Source organism: Thermobia domestica, chromosome 3 (genome assembly GCF_964235325.1).
Source record: "Thermobia domestica chromosome 3, izTheDome1.hap1.1, whole genome shotgun sequence".
Taxonomy (NCBI): Eukaryota; Metazoa; Arthropoda; class Insecta; order Zygentoma; family Lepismatidae; genus Thermobia; species Thermobia domestica.
This window is the reverse complement of record NC_137456.1, coordinates 349,534,267-349,552,781: the sequence shown is the minus strand read 5'-3', so window position 1 is coordinate 349,552,781 and position 18,515 is coordinate 349,534,267. Positions and strand designations below refer to the sequence as shown.

The window sequence follows — 18,515 nt, the reverse complement described above, 5'->3', positions numbered from 1 at the left end:
CTAAAATCTTTTGAAATTCTTGTTTAAACTCTTATGTAAAGTTCATTTATATACGCAATAACTTTGTGTCATGTATGGAGCAAGTGTGATGAGTGAAGAAGTTGTTTGTGAATGGATTCGTTAAATTAAAAGTGGACAAACAAATATTCATGACGAAGAGAGGAGTGGCAGGCCATTAGTGGTCATTGATCAACTCGTTCAGAAAATTGATGAAAGAATTCATGAAAATCGACGTTTCACAATCTCTTTATGCATATGAAGAAGTGGCTTGGATACTCAGTGCTTTGGTGATGATGAGCAGCAGAAAGATATGGTCACAGGCTGGTTCAAGGCACAAGCGGGAGATTTTTTTTATATTAATGGAATTTCTAAGCTAGTACAGAGACATGATAAGCGCTTGAATATTTATGGAAATTATGTTCAAAAATAGAGCAAAGAAGTATTTTCAGATGTATATAATAAATTATTCTTATTTATTTTGGTGTTTCTTTTTTAACCAATCGGTTGTTACTTGCCGAATGACTTTCGTATTATATATAGAAAAAAAGAACAACTTTGAACGTCACATTATTTCAATTGACTACTTTTGGAGGCAGGGGCGTCATTTCAGACTTCACTTGAGGGGGCAAGAGGGCCACTGACATAAGACTTTCACATATTGTACTAGTATACTAGTAGACAATCGATTTAAAGTATATGTATTCCTCAAACTCTTGGGGGGGGGGGGCAATTGTCCCCTCCTGCCCCCCTAAATGACGCCTCTATTTGGAGGGTCTACAATATGAATCAGTGCTACTTAAACAGTTCGTACAATTAAATATCAACTACTCTATTACAATAACAATAACATATATCGTCAATTAGCCATTGATATGAGTAATTAACTTAATGCCAAACTATTTCTATTTTGTTAAACAAAGACATTCATCTGCTATTCATTCTCTGAACATAAATTACGAATTGTCAACGTCATCTTCTAGACAGTTGCTTTCTGGAACCGATCATGCTTAAAGCATCAGATACTTTTGGTTTTCATGCACAATGTTAAGTTTTATAAATTAACATAAAGAAATAATCGTTACTTACTTCTGTGTATTTGTTAGTCATATTCTACCTATATCGTACTTTGTTTAAACCAATAGCATTTCTTTGAAATATAGTAAAACCTGCCTACGGTCGTCATTATCTATTCCGAAAAAAAACTTTGGCCAACTTTAATAATAATAACAATAATGATAATAGTAATTGTTCTATGATAACTGCCAAGACACTTGTTGCAAATTTAATTTGGAAGGGAATCATAAAATGATGGGAAACAAAAATCCTCACGCTACAGACTCGAATTCGTAACTGACAACTTGACTACGCCAGGCGGCAGGTATATAATTGTTTTTGTTTGTTTGTTTGTTTGTTTGTTAATATACAAATCTTTCATCAATGTTGGTAATGCTTTTTCACATCTTATTGCTTTTTTAAAACCGTACCTTTGCACTTCATTTAGGAATATTACGATATTATTGGAGACACAAACAGCACCTTCTTTATATTTATTTCAAATATGTCTTCAATAACGATAATACTACTTTCTTTGTACTTACCTTAATTTCTTATATTAATTATCAGATGCTTGCAATTTAATTTTCTCTTAATGTTTTTCAATTGTAATACAAAGACACTTCTTTATTAGACTCTAAAACCAAGTGGTACAGAAGAGACTTAAGCGCAATTTCTTTTTCTTTCTTTCTTTCTTTCTTTTTTAATAATAATGTTCCACTCAAAAATCTTTTACATTCTTGCTGTTAGTTTCACATTTATGAAAATTAATGTGTTTTTCAGTTTGTGTAAACACGATTTACTAAAAGGAAAATGAAATGAAATCTTTAAGTTTTACGTCCCACGATTATGCCGATTAGGCTAAAGGGGACGGTGATGATGAGAAATGAGTGAAATGGTGGAATGAAGAAAGTGGGAGGAAACGGGAGAACCCCGAGAAAACACACGAGCATGGTGTTTGTCCACCACAAAGTCCACACAGCGCGAGCTGAGATCGAACCAGGGACCCCAAGCACCGGAGGTGAACGTTCTACCACTGAGCCATCGCGCCCCCTTACTAAAAACAGTTATGTTCTAAAACTTAGCTCTAAAAGCAGACAAATTAAAATTATTTGTATTGAGTCAATGTAGTTTTCAAGACAGTTGAAACAGCTGTAGATTAATTTGAGATATTGACTACAGTTTAACATAGAATTTGCATTATATGTGCTTCCCCTGGAAATCAAACACGAGAATATGAGCACAGAATCCACGTATGCAAAATCATTCGAATATCAGGCAAAATATTCAACAGAATATTAAGAAGATCAAAATATTTCACTCACAGTTACATGTCTGTTGCTAATATTTGTTGAATTTGATATAAATTTCTATGCCGGAGGATAAGTTCACACTTTCAAGACATGAACATCTATTTGTTTAAGTTTGAGATAATCGCAAATGAAAAAAAGCTAAACTGTTATGGTTAACAACAAAATAATTTCTACTCAACTAAGAAGGATATAGATTTTCGATATTTCATCTTGTTTCTCTCTATTTGGATTCAACTACAAATTTTAAAATATCATGAAAACTTTTCGTCTTTCTTATACTACTATTATTCGTGTATGATTCTTTCAATATATAGTTCTTTATTTGAGTAAAGTTTTTCACAAAACTGTGAAAAGTAATAATAATGACGTCTTATAAAAATTAGTACTGATCGAGATACTCAGAATTACAATTAAAATTTATGGAATTTCAGATATAAATAATCAAAATATGAAAAGAAAGAGGGAAACTATTAAGATAATAGATCGAAACTTCGAATAGTGTTGTGAATAAACAAATCACGATACGAAGACTTAGGAGAATGAAAAGAGTATATCTTGCATTATTACTGTTTATGTACCATTGTGGTTACAGCATTGATACCAGGCGTATCCGAAAAGAAAGTACCGTTTCGTATTCCCGCCGCTGCTGCGCTGCGATCGGCGTTCAACGCATGCGCGCTAGTCGTCCTTGTTCGTCTGCTCTCAACTGACGCCATTTTGGTTGCTCTGCGTAATGTTGTCTGTTTACAGTGCAAGTTTAAAATGTCTAAGACAATTGACGATCCCGCCGACTGAGATTCGTTCGGTAATTCGATTTTTAAACGCAAAGAATGTGAAACCGGCAGAAATTCATCGTCAAATTAAAGATGCTTATGGTGAAAACGCAATGGCTGATGGAATGGTGAGAAAGTGGGTAACAATGTTTAATGAGGGTCGAACTAATGTCCACGATGAGCCCCGGAGTGGTGGTCGGCCTTCTGTTGTCAACGATGACTTGGTGAGGAAAATCTATGAAAAAATCCGTGAGAACAGACGTTTCACTATGACAACGCTTTGAGGCGAATTCCCGACGAAGTGAAACTCGCTGTGCAGCAATAGTTCTCATGACTAGCGGCATATAATGTCAAACTCACTGGCGGCAGCGTTCTATGAGGAAGGACTATATAAGTTGATCCACCGCTACGACAAGTGCCTCAACAACGGTGGAAACTATGTGGAAAAGTAGTGTAAGATATGTTCTTTCTTGCGACAATATTTTTTTTTAAATGTTTACTACTTTTTCCAAAACGGTACTTATTTCCGGATACACCTCGCATTTGTTAAAGTTGATTAGAGCTTTGAGTAGACATCTTGAGAAAATATGAGGAAAAGATGATAATTAGGAAATATTTAATTGAAGATTTTTTTAAGGATTTGGTGTTATAATTGATGGTAAAATGAACCAAAAGAATTAATTATACTTTTCAATTTTATTTTTAATTACTTGTATACTTTAAATTCATTATTTCCGTTCTATAATAGTTTATGTGATTTTTTATCTATGTATTAAGGTATATATGTGTGTTAAAAGATAACACAAGGTTGGTCTTGAAGGGTAGGAGGTAAATTCTGTCATTGTAATTTTAGAAGGCCGTGAGAAAAGTCTGCTTTAATTATTTAAACTAATTGGGAAATAAAAGCTTCTGTAAAAAGGAAGTAATTATCACAAGAAAGACTCGTTTTAAAGAAAAAGTTACAAAGGTATTATTGGAAATTAAAACCTTTCTTTGGAGGAAAAGCATGTCAGGAGAATTCAATGAGAACTCATTCTAGACCATAGAGGAAATGAAATGAAATATTTAAGTGTTACGTGCCACGGTTATGCCGGTTAGGCTAAAGGAGACGGTGATGATGAGAAATGAATGAAATGATGGAATGAAGAAAGTGGGAGGAAACGGGAGAACCCCAAGAAAATCCACGAGCACGGTGTTTGTCCACCACAAACTCCACACGGCGCGAGCTGGGATCGAACCAGGAACCCCAAGCTCCGGAGCTGAACGCACTACCACTGAGCCACCGCGCCCCCTAGACCATAGAGGATAGGCACTCTTAATTAATATGAGATTTGCTATATATATATATATATATATATATATATATATATATATATATATATATATATATATATATATATAATATGTCGATCAATATTTTAGCAGTTGATTACATAACGAAAAAAATATGATAATTTGTACAGACGATTCTACATTTCCAACGAAGTATCTTAAATCTCAATAAATAGTTGGCAAATAAATCATATCATAACTATTTATTTTGTCCAAAAGCTCCGAAGGAACATTTTAAAAACTTATGCTCAACTTCACTTTTGAGGACACTTGGCACTGAATCAAATGTACCAATTTTACTTCTGTTTCTTGAACGTTTTTCTAAATAACCACAAATAATTTGATATTATAGAATTCTTGTGATTAAGTGTTTTGATGGCGTATATATTGTCTATTACAGACATTTTTCGTCTTCTTCTATGGAATCCTAATTAGTTGGAAAGTAAATATCTCATCAATGAACAATATTTTGAAAACACTTAATGATTTTTTATATATTTCATTAGTACTTAGTGTAAAGAACGTACAGTACTAGGTCATTTTATATTCAAAATTATGCTATTATTATTAGGTTATTACGGTATTATTGTCACTATTATGAATGTGAAAGAAAAGCAAGGATATGAATGGCAAAAGAAGCCTTTAGGAGGAAGAAAAGTCTATTTTGTGGGATTTTTAATAAAGAGTTGAAAAAAAAAAGACTCATAAAATTCTTCGTATGGAGTATTGTACTGTATGGATCAGAAACATGGACATTACGCAAAAATGATAAAAATAGACTGGAAACTCTCGAAATGTGGGTGTCGAGAAGAATGGAGAGAATCAGCTTGGTCGAGTGGAAAACGAATGACAAAGTCTTACAAATGGTGTGGAAGAAAAGAACAATTTGAGATATTATTAAGGAGAGGAAGAGAAACTGGGACATTGGATAAGAAGGAACTGTATCATAAGGGACGTGCTAGAAGGTATGGTGGCAGGAAAGAGAGGGAGAGAGCGAAGGACACTACAGTTAATGGACGATATGAAAATAGAAAAATCGTACGTGAAGACAAAGAGGTTAACGAAAGACGGTGGGGCATGGAAGCTTCTCAGTTGTGGCAAATGACCTACAAATAATGGCAGAATACCTATGACGATGATTATTATTATTAGGTTTAGTTTAAGTAAATAAATGAATAGCAATGGAAAACAAGAAACTTTTCTGGAATATTATGTTTCAATATTTATTTGTAGTTACTTGTGGAATTGTATCTGTCTTGGTTGTACCTTTTTATTATCCGGCTTATTCATTAGAAAAGAAACAGTATGTTATTTATTTCTCTCGGTTTAGGGGAGGAGCTAACAACAACAAAAAAAGTGGAATTACTTGATGATGAATATGATTATATAATTAAGGAAATTATAAAATCTCATATAGAAACTTTTTTTCTAATGCTATGAATGAAGTCACATTTCAGGCTATTAATATTGATATTTTCAAGAATTTATTATAGGAAAATCGCAAAGAAATCTCTACGAAAATAGTTCTCAACGGAAGTCAAAGATACAGATATAAAAGGAAGTCTGAACGAGAGGCCATTATGTTAGTAAGTGATGGTATTAGTTGTATCTTATAAGGAATAGGATAGAGATTTGATGCGTTCCCGGTACTTTAGAGACAACAAGTGTAACACGAAGAGGAGTCCGAAAATAAGTTTCCCCTCTCGTTTAGCAATGGGGAAGATAAGACAGCGGTTACACGTGAAACACACCCAGACACAAGTGGGTATCGTTCGCCGGTGATCCTACAGATGGCACCGTCGCAGCGCCTGCACAAAGTGGAGACGAGTCTCTCAGTCTGAGGCAGTGATGCCAGTTGGCGGGAAATTTCCCGTAAAACGGGAAATTCTGACATTCTCAACTTTTCTAGGCGTAAGACTTGCAATATTGAGCTCTTTCTTGGTAATAGTGAACACTACAAACACTTAAAAGGCTTGAAACATCAAAGTAATGTAAATCAATTGCAAAATACCCTGACTATCGCTACATTTTTAAACTTCTTAACTTTTTATTTATTTATTTATTTATTTATTTTTGTGGTAAGGAACAACCTCTGTACAAGCAACACCAGAATCGTCTTAAGGCTAATACAATTGAATTAAGTGTTGCTTTGCTGAACATACTATTCCCTCCCAAATCACAAAAAAAACAACATAGTGTTCATTTTAAAAAAGTGTACATGGTATTTTTTTTTTTAATTTTGCCCTGCTATACATATTGTAAATTATATCTACGTAGATTGACGGGAAATTTTGCATCTAATCGGGAAACTTCATGGCTTCAGACGGGAATTTCGCTGTTACAAAACTGGCATCACTGGTCTGAGGCTGGCAGCGATGGAAAGAAGGCGCGTTTTGGTGTCGTGGTCAAAGGAGGAAGTGCGAGCGGTTGTCCGCTATAAATGGGCACGTGGCGTATTGCAAGCAGAAATACATAACCGCCTCGCGGAAGTCTATGGGGTTGGTGTGATGTCGAAACAAATGGTGCGGAGATGGTGTTGTCAATTCAGTGAGGGACGGCAGCAAGTGCTAGACACACCGAGACCTGGAAGGACTTACACTGCTACTACGGACGAAAATATCAGGATAGTGATTGATATACTTTGGAAGCAATACTGAAGTCACAGAAGCTGTTCGATGCTTCTTCCGTATGCAGAACTCTGTATTTTTCCTGGAAGGGTTTTTGAAGCTTATAGACCGGTATGGCAAAGGTATCAATGTATGTGATGTAGAAAAATAAAGGTACGTCTAATCTTTAATGTCGTGTTATTTTTGGTCTTGCATCCCCATCTCTGTCCACAGTCGCCTGGGGAAAGTTATTTTCGGATTCACCCTCGTACCTTAAATATCATAATTGTTCATTGGCTTAAATTAGAATTTTAGATTTTTTGCAATTGTCTTACACAGAAATGCTTTACGTATGAATCTATCTATGTGAAGATAAAGTACGCAAATCCTATACTTAAGTGATATTACTGTAGAACAATTTTAGAAATATGAAATGTTACCTTTACTTGGTACCATGTGAATAGATGAAAGGAAAAGTCGCTCTTTAGTGATATTGTTTGTTACTATTGGTTACCTTCTCTCACCTATGAATGTGTGCTATATGAGTGCAGTTTCTACCCATGCACATCACAGGCACACACTTAAAGCCACGCCACACCCAGCCATCAGCAATCCTGGCAGATAGATACAACATTAGAAGAGAGTTAAAAAGCCCCAACCTCCACCTTGATTTCCACGTCCTCTTCAATCATCTGTGACGCCGTCTGGAATCTCCCCAGTAGAGCACGACCGTCTGTGTCTGTGCTATGGATGAACACCACTTTCAGGTAGTTGAAATGCTTCAGCAGCTGTACCCAGACGTCTGCTTGATGCGAATATGGAGGGACAGTTCGTAAGAACGTTACATGAATATTCTGAAAGAAGAAGTGCAGGTTAATCAGATCCTATTACTTAAATGAACTATAACAATGAATAAAGAATAACAATATACTAACTTTATAGCTTAAAGAACTAGGAGGTTTATCGCCGCAGAAACAGAATGCCAGTGGATTTTATCCAGTGCCAAACTAATCCAGCCGACAGTAGAACTACATTGATCATTTGCTCCATAATATTTTCTGTCGTTTTTGAAAATTCTAAAAATAACAGGTCAAGCACCACCCCATACATGGAAAGAATGCCACCTCAAAAATATGGGCGAGTTATTACACCTCTTTTTGTTTGCTTTACATATGCTCCGGTTATATCCATGATGATAGGTGAACTGAGTTTTTTTAAAAGTGTGTTGTACAGTCCGCAGCAAAAAAAAAAAAAAAAAAAACTGCAACATGAGCATGTAAGTTTATTGTGAAACGACGAAGTCTTTTGTTCCAAAATAAATGTGCAGGAGAGCACGCTGAGGTTTCTCCTAGCATGATTCGTGCCGTTATGTTGATTCCCTGCGCTGTTACGCGTAGTTTCACAATAAACGTACATGCTCATGTTGCAGGTTTTTTTGCTGCGGACTGTACAAAGACGTAGTTCTCATTGAAATTTTCAAAATATACCTCGTTAGCATCTGGAATCATAATTTGTGATTCCACCTGCCGGACCACCAAATTACAGACAGTTGAAACATATTTAATAATTAACCCACTTGAAAGATAAATTGTTCGAAAGTAATTATGTATCGTTATTGAATCGTTATATGTGATTTTTAATTAATTGAACGCTACGCCACTGTTCCGCTCTTTGTTCCAGATATGGCTGGGAATAGTTCAGGAAACTGCGAAGACAAAATTGTGTTTGTTATAGGGAGTTTCTGTCGTTCTTCGAAGTTATTTTTATCATTAATTTCATATACGGACCATCCATTGTTCCTTGACTTGAAGCTAGCGGAAACTCATCAGGGTTCTTCCGAAAGTTCAGTCTATCGTTTTCGTGAGAAGAATGTACGTTTTTTTTTATGCACAAACAGTGTTTTGGTGTAAAATGAAAGAAATATAATGCTATCCAAAAGCTAGTGAAATATAATAATATGCATATAATCCCATACAAACGAGCTCCTTCGTGACTAAGCGGTTAGCGTACGCGCCTTTTGACGTGGGAGACCCGGGTTTGATTCCCGGCGGAAGCTAATGTGGTTCGGATTCCACGTTAATCAGTAGGTCTACGTCTCATATAGTCTCGCTGCTGAAAGGGACGTTAAGCTCAAAAATCAATAAATCAATCAGTCCCATACAAACAAAAATAATAGTGCTTTTTACATTTTTCTAATGAAAAGATAACAGTGCTTTTCCTCTGTCGCTCAAGCTCAGATGGACGCACACACTAATACACAATTTTGGTGTTGAGATGCTCGAAGAGGACAGACAGAGTGAGAGAGAGAGTGTGTGTGTGTGTGTGAGAGAGAGAGATAGAGAGAGAGAGAGAGAGAGAGAGAGAGAGAGAGAGAGAGAGAGAGAGAGAGAAAGCAGTCAGTACCATCGTGACAAACCAGCCAGAATAACGCAGACGAAATGCCACTATTCTACATCAACGCAATTATTTTTTAAAAAAATATGTATGGTTAGCAATATTTGTGGTGATACTCATCAAAGAACAAATACTTCATCAAGTAGGATCCTGGTTTCTCATCGATGGACACAGAGAGTTAAGTATTACTACTGAAATGTGCAGTTGTCATCTTTACACGTTTTGCCCGCGTCTCCAAACAGATCCTCTTTGCCCCATGTTCATATACTCTTTACATAGAGATGCATGCAAAATTAAAGCTAACAAGATAATATAATAGTTATTTGATCAAAAGATCCAATATATTTCAGGCAAAAATTTTCTTGTAGGCCTTATATGTGGAGAACTACATATAGTGTAGCCAAATAAACTATCACTTAACTCAGCATGATGTGCTTATTCCGTAGAAAATTCGAAAACTAGATTTAGGGGCCGTTCAAAAATTTTGTGGCCTCTGATACAAAAACTAATTATTGGCCAAGATCGCAATCTTTTGATGCATTTTTTAATTATTCCTAAAAATTCTTGTACTAATTAAAAATTAATATGTAAAATCTATAATATTACTATTTTGCAATACAATTTCATTTTTTGTCTTACTTTAATACGATGGAATATTTTTAGATTCAGAAATTTTAAAAAAAAAGTTATTAGAAAAGATCTTATAGCAAAATTGAAATAATCTTTCACTTCTTCAGCACAACATTTTCATCCAGCCAGTAAGTTTTGTACAAAATGCTATTTACATGTGCAAGCTAATATAGAATCTTATTGCTGGACGTTGTGGGCATCCTAGATAACAAGGGAGTTACATATGTTTCCAGTTCTATGCCTTGTTGGAGTGCTGATACCTTTATTTATCGATTATTTTGCTGACTAGTAAACACCCGAACACTGGCCACTGGACTTCGAAATCCTATGCTTGCGATGTATATGTAAATTTGTGACTTCGCTATAGGATGCATAATCGCGTAACGAACCAAGACCTTGCTCAGCTTCTGCATCTGTCAGAGTGGAGGTTTAGAGACAAAGCTTAAACATCTACTTTGGCTTCGCCTATGCATTACTATCTGAGTCACTCAGTGTCAGTCACGATCTAGATACAAACTGGGATGTTCCGGAGCTGCGCTCGGAACCAAAGCACGGATTCGAAGCCCAGTAAGCTCTCATAACTAATAATTTATTTTCTCTAGCTGCTGTAGATATAACGTGTTATATAACTGTAATAACTGTGCTGCTGCGCCAAGTGATAAAATGCTGTAAAAATTTATTAGATATATAAAGAAAGAACTTATGCTTCTTTGTTTAAAAGTTATCTACAAACGAAGAACAGATATGTTTTTAAATAGTATTTGAACAGTTGAGTTTTTGTATATTATTGGATGTTAGATTCTCTATAACTTCATCATTTCGAATTTCGAGGTGCTTTCGGAAAGTAATCTCCGATTGGTCACTGTGCTTGAATTAGTTTGGACAACGCTACCACCTTTGCACAGTCGTGCGCGATAGATCAGTCTGCATCCAGCCGTGGTAGAGTGAAGGTTGTCTGATCACTAGTTCCACTTTTGTAGCGTCTCAGAATGCGTGCTGCAATAGAAAACCCCGCCCAGTGCGAGCTGTTATTCGTTTTCTTACGGCAAAACAATGTTCGTTAGCAGCTATTCATCGGGATACGTGCCGTGTATGGACCAAGTGTGATGAGAGAAGAAATTGTTCGTGAATGGGTTCGTTCATTTAAAAGTGGACAAACAAACATTTATGACGAATAGAGGAGTCGCAGGCCATCAGTGATCACTGATAAACTCCTTCAGAAAATTGATTGAAAAGTTCGTGAAAATCGACGTTTCATAATCTCACTCAAAGGCACCCAGCGATTATAATCTCTTTCTGCATATGAAGAAGTGGCTTGGATCTGAACGCTTTGGTGATGAGAAGGAGCTGAAAGATGCGGTCACAGGTTGGCTCAAGGCACAGGCGGAAGATTTTTATGCTGATAGAATTTCTAAGCTAATGCAGATATATTATAAGTGCTTGAATGTTTATGGAAACTATGTTGAAAGATACAGTAAAGTAGTTGTTTCCAGATGTATATAATAAATATTCTTCTTTGTTAATTTAGTGTTTCTTTTTCAACCAATCGGAGATAACTTTCCGAATGGCCCTCGTAGATTTTAGTGGCTATTTTTTTTTTATATAATTATAAGTGCCTATTTTCCATGTTTTTAGTCCTGATCATCCAAAATCTAATTATCACTATACTGTAATATATTTTTCTAAAGTTTCCGTTTATATTTTTGTTAAGAAATATCTTTTTATCTCAGAAAATAAATCTAGTACCTTACTGTGATGGGTTGTGTTATGTTGTGTTGTGTTTTACAAATACATAAATAAGAATAATATCACCATAAGAAGATGGAAAAGTTTTTAGAAGATTGTACTCATTCTTAATAGAATTCGATTTTATTTTATTCTTTTTAAGTATGTATACTAATATATTACTAGAAAGAAAAAGACTCAAGACCGTTGATTCTTTTGCTGGAAGCTACTAGTAAAAACTATGATCAGTCAAATCTATGTTTCTTTTCTAGCACATAGACTTACTTTGTCAGAAAAGGCGGAGTCTCGTGAGGTGATTCCAATCACTGGAATGTGATAGAAACCACTTGTGTAGGACACTGCAGCCGGAGAGAGATCTCCTGTCAATGGATGTGACACAATCACTACGTATACCTGAAACATTTCAAAAATAAAAGCTTGAAATATGATGGAATTATTGTCCATAAAACAACATTAACCAGAAATTCAACTGAGTATGATTTTTACTTAAATACACATAGGAAAACTATGTATCAAAGTGGGTTAATGTATTCAGGTCAGTTTTTTTAAAAAAAGACAATGATTAGTAATTATCACTTCCTGTGTATACATTGTTTTCAATTGCTGCTGAATTTAGGGTTCTCGGAAGTAAATAAAGAAATAAATTAAAGTAAGTTTGTTTTACATTGGAAAAGTACTGTAAACTTCCGAACTATGATGATTAAATTTTGAAATTTTGAAAAAGAAATGTTAGTATATTTCTACATCATCCGATTTCATTAGACAAAAATAAGCACGAATAAAGATTTCATTAGACAGATATAAGCACGAATGGAGGTTTTATTAGACAGATATAAGCACAGACAGAGGTTTCATTAAATAAATATAAGCACAAATGGAGGTTTCATTAGACAGATATAAGCACAAATAGAAGTTTCATTAAATAAATAAAAGCACGAATGGAGTTTTCATCAGGCAGATATAAGCACGAATGGAGATTCATTGGACTGATATAAGCAAGAACGGAGGTTTTATTAGACAGATATAAACATAAATGGACGAATGGAGGTTTCATTAGACAGATCTAACCACGAATGGAACCTATCCGTGGGACGCTGAACTATATGAAAAAAATGCTTCATGCTATATATGACCGTTTCTGCTCTATGATGTTGAACGTCGAAACCGGAAATGGTCTACTACTTGCGATTTGATTAAAAGGTTAAATGTAGAGACAACGACTATTCTTGGAAACAGCCATTTCCCGGAATCGAACCATTACCCGCTGTCTCTTATTGTTTTTCTTTGTGAAAATCGATATTGAAACCATAAATGATACGAGATTTCTACCAATTTTCGTTTTAACAGGAAGATAACAATGCAGATAGAACCAATTGGGATACTAAACCATATACATTTATCAGCGTTTTTCTTTACAATTTACACTTTGTGTAGCTAATTGCAATACAAATTTTAATTTGTATCTCAATTTGTAAATTTTGTATCGCATTTTCTCTAGAATAGAATAATTATACTACATATGGAGAGTCCATTTGATCGGAATGTTTTTTTTTTTTTTTTTGAGTTAGGTTCGTAGTGTCTCGTAAGGAAAAATTCTGCAAATACCGTACTGTATGGTTTTTAAAAAGGGGATAAATGGGCATTCGATATATCAGTACTTGAAATGAAAAGCGAAAAGAGAAGAAAGAGACGGAGATGAATGTATTTTTTCTATATTCTCGGCGCTGACGGATCTCGTTACTGATCACCATTCTTAAAACCAGCTTAAATAGAAATTAAGAAAATATTTATGTAACATGAATGTTTCTTTTTGAATCAAAAGATCCAATATATTTCAGGCAAAAATTTTCTTGTTGGTTAACGAATACAATTGAGGCGGCATCCTGAAAAAGGGCACATAGGCCTACGTGTCCTTCACCGACCATCGTTTTTTCTAACACGGCATAGTGTTGTGAATAGTTTGTGAAAATTTCAGTTCAATATCTGAACACGTGAGACCAGTAGCACAGTTTCTGTAAACACGTTTCAGAGTAGTTGTTGTTGTGAGCCTGTTGCAACATAGCATAACCTACTGATACAGTGTTCTTGTAGTTTGTGCCTTAAATGTTCATTATTAATTAACTATAGTGGTAGGATAGAACTGTGCCAGTTGAAAACAAGAGACAATAGATATATAAACAAGAAACGAGAAAGTTCAAAAATGAGTAAAGTTTCAGGTGAAGAATATGTTACACACAAAGATTTCATTAGACAGATATAAGCACGAATATAGGTTTTTATTAGACAGGCATAAGCACAAATAGAGGTTTCATTAAATAAATATAAGCACGAATGGAGGTTTCATTAGACAGATATAAGCACGAATAAAGGTTTCATTAGACATATATAGCACGAATGGAGGTTTCATTAGACAGATATAAGAACGAATGGACGAATGGAGGTTTCATTGGACAGATATAAGTACAAATGGACGAATGGAGGTTCTATTAGACAGATATAAGCACGAATGGACGAATGGAGTTTTCATTGGACAGATATAAGCACAAATGGAGTTTCATTGGACAAGCTTTTACATTGGTTGGTGAGTGTTGTGTAAGTAGATATTATGAACAGTTTCCACTTCAAGATCAGTATGACTTATTTGACTTATTCTACGATGGGTAAAAAAAAGGCACTTCAAGATGTCTATCAGCTTGTATGACAATATCTGCTTGTAACAACAGTCATAACAACAGGAAGAAACTTTGTCTCAAAACTTGGTCTTACTCTATCAAGCAGAATGGTACTCAAGTTAAGCTGTGACAAAAGTTTTTACTTATATTACTCTCTTTCAGCTATCTGTTAAAAGGCGCTAATCAGTTGAAGTCTTTAAGTGGAGTGATTTTCAGGTACTCACGATTATCGTCCACACAAGTTACATGTTGATGTTTTAGATGTAATGAAGGCGCATTTACAGCTAATACCTAATCATTACTAGTAAGTGATTTAGCCATTATTGTGCGCAAAAACAAATATGAAGTATTTTGAAAATCCAGAACTCATGGTTAAAGCCTTTTTGATACGTTTAAGATCTATTATCTTGAAACGACCAACAGGCCTCTGAAACTTTCATATAAACACTATCGTAAGCTGTTTAACCCTATATTGCGCAGTGTTAATCAAAATTAACAAACCATGTTGAGTGTGATACTTTGAAAGTCATACCGTAGATGGTGCCACTTCTGTTTCAGATGGTTTCCTTTATGCCGTGCCATCTGTTATGAACACTCATAATTGCATCTATTTTGGAAGGAGAGGTTTTCCAGCAGTTTCTGTTGCGAGGGCGGATACAGCGTGGGTGAAATGCATTGCTTTGTTTATTTTTGAAGCAAGAGGAGTCGAAAACAGGGAAATTTTTCTTTGAAAAAATATTTTTCTAGAAGGTATGTGTCTGTTGTTTATTTTAAGTGCTTGTAATTTATCACACTAATTTCGTTTTGTATTTGATCGTCCGAAATATGTTTGTATATGTTTCAGCATTCCTTAGAATACATATTGTTTACTAAAGCATGTTATGAAAATCTGTGCAATACTATGTGTAAAGAAAGTCTGTAACGTCTAAAAAAATTCTGTATTGGATATCAATGAAAAATTAAACAAATAAGGTTCATAATTGCGCAATGTTAATTCAAATACACAATTCTCCTGACGTCATATGGTAAATGTGAAAGTCAGTATTTATTATTAGTTCGGTTTAGATACGCGAATGCAGTAAGAAAAAACATCTAAATATTTTTTTCTCGAAACAATTAATAAATTGCGCAATATAGGGTTAAAAGCCATTTAAACTATAGGTTTACATGTCCTAAGAGAGACATATGTGATTCTTGTCTGTTCTTTTTCTCCTACATACTTATTTTTGCCAAAATTTCGTTTTGTATTCATACAACCAAAATATTTTATAGTTTTTAGTGTACAATACGTGAATGTGGTATTTTAAATCTTAGAATACACATTATTTAAACCTAACTCCTGGTTGGAAAAAGGGCACATAACACACTTATTTTATTTAACTGTCTAATTAAAACTACGATATTTTGAGATCAAACACACAGTACAGATAAAAAAAATAAAGTTATCAAAACACTTATGATAAAACATAAAATCAATCATTTATATATTACGAGTTATCAGTGTTTAAAAACTTTAAGGCTCAATATCTTAAAAGCAACTTTTGACTTATGTGCCCTTTTTCCGGATGCCGCCTCAATTAAAAAGGCATTTGTAAGGAAATAGTCATGTAAAGACCAGCAAGCAATCAAAACATTATTAATTAGGCACTGTACTTTAAGCTCTTGTACAATTACAACTCACATTGCTTGTTAAAACATTAAGTAATATCATGCAAGCATGATAAACAGACACAATAAAATTACATTTGAGTAGATAAATCATTGTATTTAGAATAAAGTAAAAAACACAGCGCTATTCAAAATAATCTTCCCGATAACAAATTTTAATTACTCACGTTTTTAACCATGTACCTTCATGAAAGTGATATCAAATGAAAGAAATTCAAAAAGGTTTAGTATCTGGCAAAGCTGATATATTAGTTGCGCAGCTGCCGCTAGAGCGTCAGTAACACAAGATGGCAGCAAATGAAGACAGGAAAGCTTTTTATGTGTTAAATTTTCATAATAACCAGTCTATTATTAGTGTCCAAAGAAGTGTTTTTGGAGAAGAACCCCATAGCGGGCATAGTATTCATGAATGGTACTTCAATTTTAAAGCAAAAGAATGCGTCTGCAAGAAGAAATCGCCCGGCCGCCCATCGGCAAGTGCGGAAAAACTGGAGCGTGTTCGAACCAGTTTCACGACAAGTTCACAGAAATCCAAGATGAAAGCAAGCAGAGAATTACAGATACCACAGTCTACTGTGTGGAAGATTATCTGTAAGCGGCTGAAATTTTTATCCATACCAGTTGAAATTTTGCAAGTCTCGAGACTGGTTATATCAAAATTTAGCACACAAGAAGCTTTCCTACCTTCATTTGTTGCCATCTTGTGTTACTGTCGCGCTAGCGGCGAACTGCACAACTAATACATCAACTTTGCCAGACGCTAAAACGTTTTGAGTTTCTCTTTGATTTGATATCACTTTTATGTATATGTGTGTTAAAAAAACGTGAGTTATTAACGTTTGTAATCGGGAAGATAATTTTGAACAGCCTGTATTTTAATTTGGTTATTATAATTTCTATCTATTCACAATAACATTTGTTTACTCCCGTAATATATACTTACCCCTTTCTGTATGAGTTCACTGCAGACTCTCAGGGCCGTTTTTATTGGATTAGGGTCAATGATTACTGTATAAGAATAAAATGTTATATCCATCGACGTATACGTGTCATCATGGTTAAAATTCTGCAATGACAAGTAACATTTTCAAAACAACTGTTATAATATGTCAAAAAACATAACTCATTATTAAAATTTAGTATTATCAAGATACAAAAACCAACACTGTAGCAAGTTTCTGCAAGAAATGTTTAGGTTCAACTTCAAAATCTTAGTTAATGTCTTTTTTTTTAATTTGGCGCAAATCTCATTGAGTTACACAGGTTTTCTTTTCGGATTATATTTACTGACAATAATAGGACTGTGCCCTGATGTAGAAACAGCAACTTATTTGTTTGTATCAGCCTCCATTTCCCCGAAATTTGCGGAAAAGGAATTTTTAACACTATATTTTCCTCACGTAGTTGGCAACATTTCTTCTTATGTAGTTGCAACACTGCGTAAAATTCGTTATCAGAAGGAGTGTTTGTATATTCTTTAGACCAGGGTTTCTCAATCTTTTCCACCAAGGCGTATTATTAGTCAATACTACCATAAGTCGTACCTACCTCTAATAGCGACTCGCTTACCACTGGTGGTACGCGTAACAGATTGAGAATTCCTGGTTTACACTTTCTCATATATTATTTTGCTGAGTGATTTACAGTTCAGAGGCTGTGTGTGCATACAGTGGGAATTACGTATGGACTGTCAGGAAGATTATTTCAGTTTGTTGCTGGTGTGACTCTTAGATTTTCTTTTCCTGTGTATGTGTGTGCGAGTGCATGTAGTGCGTAGTATAACAGCAAAAACAAATGAGTGAAGCATCCAAACGTACCTTCCGCTACTAGACCTGTTTCATACAGCAAAGAGTTACCTAGCCCTATGCCACCAGAGAACTGAACGTTGGATAACTCTGATACTGAATATTCTTCGGTTGCAATTGATTCCGAACGTTTACGGGGAGAAAATCCTGACTACCTGGAGAAGTCGATATAGCTGCATCTATCATCTCAAACAGAATTAAACGATCTTGGAATAGGGTCGTTATACGTTCCAGAATTTCTGGGATAGTAAGGAAATCGACATCTGCGTCCCAGTATCCCGAAAATAAATTTCAGAACGCATACATGTCCCGGTTTTCACAAGAGAAAATAATTTTATTGGAAGTCTGCATGAACTTCATGAAATTACTGATAGAATTAGAGGCATTTATTCTGTTAAGCCTCGCCAGCTTTTCAACATGACAACAATTACTTATGGATAGGTTAGATTCGGTTAGTTTAGGATAGGTTTTGTTTGGTTTCTTTCACTTACTTAGTAGATAGGTTTGGCTCGGCGGAGTTTAT

At 34.9% G+C, this 18,515-nt stretch overlaps 1 protein-coding gene across 2 annotated transcripts in view; it reads right to left on the bottom strand.

Annotated features, from left to right (window-relative positions):
- Positions 1 to 18,515, bottom strand: part of LOC145681294 (glutamate [NMDA] receptor subunit 1-like) — a 100,637-nt gene that overhangs the window by 55,773 nt on the left and 26,349 nt on the right. Inside the window, exons 3-5 of one of the 2 annotated variants that reach the window (XM_081752938.1) lie at positions 17,131 to 17,253; positions 12,112 to 12,240; positions 7,737 to 7,931 (exon numbers count right to left, since the gene is read on the bottom strand). In XM_081752938.1, coding sequence (XP_081609064.1) covers positions 7,737 to 7,931; positions 12,112 to 12,240; positions 17,131 to 17,253 — 447 coding nt within the window. The remainder of the gene's footprint in view (positions 1 to 7,736; positions 7,932 to 12,111; positions 12,241 to 17,130; positions 17,254 to 18,515) is intronic. The other variant, XM_081752939.1, reaches the window with a different exon arrangement.